The sequence below is a fragment of the Schistocerca cancellata genome, chromosome 3 (assembly GCF_023864275.1).
Source record: "Schistocerca cancellata isolate TAMUIC-IGC-003103 chromosome 3, iqSchCanc2.1, whole genome shotgun sequence".
NCBI classification, from domain to species: Eukaryota; Metazoa; Arthropoda; class Insecta; order Orthoptera; family Acrididae; genus Schistocerca; species Schistocerca cancellata.
This window is the reverse complement of record NC_064628.1, coordinates 212,268,887-212,276,088: the sequence shown is the minus strand read 5'-3', so window position 1 is coordinate 212,276,088 and position 7,202 is coordinate 212,268,887. Positions and strand designations below refer to the sequence as shown.

General features: G+C 43.7%; 1 protein-coding gene across 1 annotated transcript in view; it reads right to left on the bottom strand.

The window, feature by feature from the left end:
* Positions 1-1,606: 1,606 nt before the first annotated feature.
* The window catches only part of LOC126174840 (uncharacterized), a 94,406-nt gene continuing 88,810 nt past the window's right edge, over positions 1,607-7,202 (bottom strand). Inside the window, exons 5-6 of the mRNA XM_049921223.1 lie at positions 2,754-3,270; positions 1,607-2,648 (exon numbers count right to left, since the gene is read on the bottom strand). Coding sequence (XP_049777180.1) covers positions 2,415-2,648; positions 2,754-3,270 — 751 coding nt within the window. The 3' untranslated portion in view covers positions 1,607-2,414. The remainder of the gene's footprint in view (positions 2,649-2,753; positions 3,271-7,202) is intronic.

Genomic DNA, 7,202 nt, shown 5'->3' with positions numbered 1-7,202 from the left:
GACTGGGCAATCATACTGCTTTTGGGTCACTGACTTCCAATGTATCAGCCACAAACGCAATTTCTCTTGAACCAATAAAGGTTGCGAGGCTTTGTACACAAACTCCTCAATTTATGGAGTCGTGGTTTACCTGGCATCTGATCCAGAGGTCCGCACAGTGGCACTGAAACTGGATAACCCATTGTTGGAGGACACCTTGCGAATCACAAACTGGTTCGTAATATGCACATTGTTATTGAACAACTCTTGGTGAGGCCAAAAGTGACACCATATGTTCCACCCTCAAATTGCAGGCGTCAGACAACCCCTAGCCTGCAGCAACATAGTGATTTGTCGTCGTCTGACCTCTCTATGATATCCGAGCCTTCAGCCATTCCTTACTGACAAGACATGGAGCTGTTCGCTTTGTGCCTGCTGTATTTTCGCTTTGTGCCTGCTGTATTTTTCTGCTTACTCCCGAGCATACTGGAGATCTAGCACCAACTGTGGTAAAGAGGGGCATCTCCACTCAGTGAGTGCACCACCACCTCAAGAAAACACTGGCAAATAGTATTTCTTGCACCTGGCATACATACAGCCCAGTGAAATAAATATGGCCGCCCACCAAACAGTCGGTCAGTTCCGTGCTCACGTCTGATACTGTGTTACTATTGTCACTGTACTATTGACCATTTGATAACATCATCGCTTGGGCCTTGGTTCTGCTCTCTGGTCACATTGAGGAATGTCTCTTTCTCTTTGATCTTAGCCTGTTGGCATCACTGTGGCAAAGGTTTTTGTTTTCACCTTTTTGTTGCATAGGCTGCTTTGGACTTGTTCTAGTCTTTGTCTTGTCTGGCATCCGTCAACAAACTTTAGCTTGACTACTGATCGGTATTGTGTTCTCTTCCAGAGGTTGTCCTTCTGCCTTAGAGCACCACCCGTTTCTCTTCTGGGTTCTGATGCATGCATTGATATCAGACTACTCATATATATATATATATATAGCAGAAACTGCAAAATTATAAGGCAGGAGAATGGATGACCAGTATTTACCTTGGTCAGATCCTCCCTATTGGGTTGGGTTACTTTGGGGAAGAGACCAAACAGGGAGGTCATCAGTCTCATCGGATTAGGAAGGATGGGGAAGGAAGTCAGCCATGCCCTTTCAAAGGAACCATCCCGGCATTTGCCTGGAGCGATTTCGGGAAATCACGGAAAACATAAATCAAGATGGCTGGGCGCAGGATTGAACCGTCGTCCTCCCGAATGTGAGCCCAGTGTGCTAACAACTGCGCCACCTCACTCGATTCCTCCTCATTCTCACAAAAGGTGGGTCCTTTTCATCCCAGGTCCGAGTGACATGCCCTCCTTCAAAGCCATCTCTCTTTCCCTCCTGAAAAATGAGCTAACAATTCGCAGAGCTAGGAACAGATTTTTTATCTGTTTTTCTGGAATTTTGCCTCCTAAAGATGTGAGAAGACTGGCCACTCATTCAGCATCTTTGTAATTTTGCTGTGAAAGACACATATGTTGTTACAAAAGGGTCAAATATTGAACCATCAAATTGAGTCGAATGATGTTTGTGATTTTAAAAAAATGAGAGAAACTCAAATATGTTCACAGTATAAAAATATTTTATTTCATGTTGGCTAGTAAAATCAGTTTTATATCTGTACACAAAGTAAGGCCTCTATGTTACCACAATTCTTCAGTATTTTCTTAAAAAGAAAACTGCTAGTTTAAAACCCTTTTGCTGAGTTAAATATAAAAGATGTATCTCGTATAAGCATACAAAAATCTTGTCATTTTATTTTTTAAAAGAGGGAACAGTAATTGACTAATGAACACAATTTTTAACTGAGTCTTTGGCTGCTATAACCTCTCAACACACTACCAAATGCACACATTGATCATAACAAAACAACTGAACACCTACTGACATCACACACAACACTATGTATAACATGGTAATTAGAAGTTCCCTTTAATTTTCAGGTGAACATGTGAATTCTAAATACATTTCAACAAATAAACAATATATAGTAAAAATATTTGTATTTTACACTGGAGGGACTATGAACACAATCACTGCAGTACTTCCCTGAAGACAATTTCATGAGATCGTTAAATATTCTGACAAACGCACAAACATGCAAATTTGGAACCTGCATGCATTTCAACAAGCATTACTATGTACACACACACACACACACACACACACACACACACACACACACAAACACATTCTGGAGAGAGCTGTACACATATTTCAATACATGAGGTGTCAAAATGAGATGCAGCTGCAAATATATCACATTCCATTGAAACTGTCAAATTCTGCATCAAATACAGTCAATAAGGCATCTCACTTTGCAGGTAAGTCAGTTCAAATATTGATAAAAATTAATATAATTTAACAGATTTTACAATCATTAACTGCAGCCAGCTTCTGTTTTCTGAACAACAGTATGTACATGCTGCAGTGCAGTTTCTAATAACTGCTCACTAGTTGTCTTACAAGTATCCTCTCTGGACTGTACAAGTAATGTGTTGCCCACAACCTTTAAAAGAAGCCTTGTCAGTGATGACGCACAAGGATGGAAGAGATGGTGAGTCATTGTGATGCCCTTTCTCCTCAGAGCCTCAGCCACAGCCCACAATAATTTCTGAAAAATTAAAGAGACTGGTTCACACAAAAACTTTCAAAATTTACTAAGTGCCTTACTGGTTAAATATCATATTAGAGCTGTCCATGCTTGTGGGGGAATTACCTTCTTGTACGTGCCACTTATTCTACTCTTTGATGCTGCTTGACTTGAAGAAAGTGGCTGTGTAAGTACTTGGCTTCTATGGTTTCCATTAACATAAGACGAATTTGACTTCTTTTCTGTCAGCTGTCTGCTGACTGATGAGTGTCGGTTAAATTCTGCATTATGTGATAAGGAATGCCCCACTGGCTGAGAGGCATCAAAGACCAGTCTACGTGAAATCTTTCTTGGATGAGACTGTGAATCAGACATCACTCTTTTTCCATTTATATTGAAATTTTCATTAAGGCTGCGGCTTCTGTTTTCTGCAAGCTTTGTCGTTCCTCCCCAAACATCTGTTTTCGTATTATTGGATTCTGTTCTGGATTTCAAATAAGAAGAAACTTTCTTGTCATCAACTGGGCTCTGGAAGAGTGCTCTCCTTGAACTTCTTAACTTGCTATCATCTTCTCCTATACAGATTGTGTTTCTCTGGAGTCTGCGATTATTAATTTTATGTTTCTGTTGTTTCTCTTCTTTCCTATAATACAAAACAGTCAAATCAGGGACTAGTCACACACACACACACACACACACACACACACACACACACACACACACACACACACTTATTGGCATTCATAAGAAGAAGAACAACAACACCAAAAATGCAACAGGAGCATAATATGTAAGAAATTGTCCATGCAACCTGTAAGTACAGTTCAAAACATTACTACTTAACAGGAAATACCAACCACCAGAACTGTTTATAACCTATAGGTACAGTGACAAAAATGTAAATTAAATAGCACACATATGTACATATTCCTGGTCACCGATAATGCCTTGCAGAAAATAAAGGCAAAACGCGTATGGCACTAAAATTGTGTTTTATTCAGTTGCTGTCAGACGGTCCATAAGTAAAAATTATCAATATACCATAAGAGTTAATTTATCATTTAGCACTCATTTCAGAATGAAGTCTGGGTAGTAATGATACTCATTTTTAAGAACACAGTATACAGAAAAAGAGAAACAAAACCACTGCAAGGTGAAGACCCAATTAGCAACTTATTTTAGCAATTATTTTTTTATTGCCCTAAGAAACTGCAGTGTCAAATAATCTCCTGTCCAGGCATTATATGACATACATGTACAATATACTGGAGGTGAAATAAAGCACATGAGAATGGTATCAGTTGTCTCTTCTGTGGAGGCTACAGGTGATCATCAAACCAAATTGTACAGCAGAAAATATATCATGCCAAGAGATTGATGGTGCAATGAGCTATTAACAACTACAGTGCATTTGAGACGCTAAGGTAGTGCTAAAGCAAATACTGCTATCAAATGGGGGGAGGGGAAGGGGGGGGGGGGAGAGAAAAGAAAAAGAAAATAACAATTTTCAATCACTCTACACTGTACAACTGAAAACAAATAGCACTGAGACAAGGAGCACACAAGAGGGATGTCAGTAAAACCTATGCTAAAGGCATAATTATGCTAAATTACAGTTCATCAAAGTAGAAATAAAAATAAAATAGTGAAAATGTCAATAAAAAAAGTGTACAAACAGATGTAGCCTGAAAACATCCTACAGATAAATGGCTGATTCCAGACGGGTTGATGACTATTCTATACAAAAGCCAAGATGCTGACTACAAGTGTCCTGAGCATTTCCCACTTAGTGGTCACTTTCCCCAGGAAACTAATGAATTGTCTTCTCATTAGAAATATGGGTGAAACCTTCCACAACATTGCATACATTGCATATAGATAGCCATATGGCAAAAGTGTTGCACATTAGCGGGTCTCGTTGGAGAAGGAATCCTTGTCCCAGAGACCAGTGTCCAATCAGAAGCAAGTAGCACAAACTTAAACTTTAACTTCAGTAGATGTACGAGTAGCAAAGGTACAGCAGTCATGGAAGAACTATATGCCAGATGTTACATGGGGTGCTAGGAAACAAGTATCAGGTCCCAAATTTTTTCAAGTCAAGTGCAAGTCTCGGCCACATGATAGGGGATATACAGTAGGTTGTTTGTGCACAGATTTTGGAAAAGAATACAATGTTGTAAACTAGATGGAGCAGGAAACAGTGCTGACTGGGGCTATGGCTACATTATGAAAAATGACCTGGTACAGATAGCCATACAAATGTTGAGTTTATTCCTGTTTTGAGACGTTTTGACTGGCTCATCTGAACAGCTCTTTGAGATGGGTCAATATGGAGTTAGTTCAACTGGTTCTGATAGATACGGGCTTGAACATGCTCCCCAAAATCCACAAACCCAACAGTCCATGATGCCCCATTGGGATCGGTTATTGGGCCCATACTGAAAGAAATTCGGGCCTCACTGACCGATACCTCCAACCAGTTGCCCATAATCTAGCCTCCTATGTCAAAGATAACAATCACTTCCTTCACCAACTCTCCACCATTCCCACCCATTTACCTCCTGGATTCCTACTCGTCACTGTTGATGCCACCTCCCTATACACCAACAACCCTCATGCTCATAGTCTGACTTCTATTGAACAACACCTTCCCCAACAACCATCAGATTCCAAACCCACTACCTCAGTCCTCATACACATTATTAATTTTATCCTAACCCACAACTACATCTCCTTTAAAGGGAAGGTATACAAATACACTCCTGGAAATGGAAAAAAGAACACATTGACACCGGTGTGTCAGACCCACCATACTTGCTCCGGACACTGCGAGAGGGCTGTACAAGCAATGATCACACGCACGGCACAGCGGACACACCAGGAACCGCGGTGTTGGCCGTCGAATAGCGCTAGCTGCGCAGCATTTGTGCACCGCCGCTGTCAGTGTCAGCCAGTTTGCCGTGGCATACGGAGCTCCATCGCAGTCTTTAACACTGATAGCATGCCGCGACAGTGTGGACGTGAAGCGTATGTGCAGTTGACGGACTTTGAGCGAGGGCGTATAGTGGGCATGCGGGAGGCCGGGTGGACGTACCGCCGAATTGCTCAACACGTGGGGCGTGAGGTCTCCACAGTATATCGATGTTGTCGCCAGTGGTCGGCGGAAGGTGCACGTGCCCGTCGACCTGGGACCGGACCGCAGCGACGCACGGATGCACGCCAAGACCGTAGGATCCTACGCAGTGCCGTAGGGGACCGCACCGCCACTTCCCAGCAAATTAGGGACACTGTTGCTCCTGGGGTATCGGCGAGGACCATTCACAACCGTCTCCATGAAGCTGGGCTACAGTCCCGCACACCGTTAGGCCGTCTTCCGCTCACGCCCCAACATCGTGCAGCCCGCCTCCAGTGGTGTCGCGACAGGCGTGAATGGAGGGACGAATGGAGACGTGTCGTCTTCAGCGATGAGAGTCGCTTCTGCCTTGGTGCCAATGATGGTCGTATGCGTGTTTGGCGCCGTGCAGGTGAGCGCCACAATCAGGACTGCATACGACCGAGGCACACAGGGCCAACACCCAGCATCATGGTGTGGGGAGCGATCTCCTACACTGGCCGTACACCACTGGTGATCGTCGAGGGGACACTGAATAGTGCACGGTACATCCAAACCGTCATCGAACCCATCGTTCTACCATTCCTAGACCGGCAAGGGAACTTGCTGTTCCAACAGGACAATGCACGTCTGCATGTATCCCGTGCCACCCAACGTGCTCTAGAAGGTGTAAGTCAACTACCCTGGCCAGCAAGATCTCCGGATCTGTCCCCCATTGAGCATGTTTGGGACTGGATGAAGCGTCGTCTCACGCGGTCTGCACGTTCAGCACGAACGCTGGTCCAACTGAGGCGCCAGGTGGAAATGGCATGGCAAGCCATTCCACAGGACTACATCCAGCATCTCTACGATCGTCTCCATGGGAGAATAGCAGCCTGCATTGCTGCGAAAGGTGGATATACACTGTACTAGTGCCGACATTGTGCATGCTCTGTTGCCTGTGTCTATGTGCCTGTGGTTCTGTCAGTGTGATCATGTGATGTATCTGACCCCAGGAATGTGTCAATAAAGTTTCCCCTTCCTGGGACAATGAATTCACGGTGTTCTTATTTCAATTTCCAGGAGTGTATATCCTCATCACAGCCATGGGCACCTGCATGGCACCCCCTATGCCAACCTGTTTATGGGTAAGCTAGAAGAGACCTTCCTAGCCCCAAAAATGCCAAAACCCTAGCCTGATTCAGGTTCACTGATATCATCTTCATGATCTTGACTCATAGCCAAGGCACTCTATCCTCATTCCTTAACAATCTTTAACACAGTCTCTCTCATTTGCTCCACCTGGTTCTCCTCAACCCAGCATGCCACCTACCTAGTTGTTGACCTCCTCCTCTCTGATGACTCCATCTGCACCTCTGTTCACATTAAATCCATCAACAGTACCTAGATATTGACCTCCTCCTCTCACGACTTCATCTGCACCTCTGTCCACGTTAAACCCACCAACCATCAACAGTACCTGC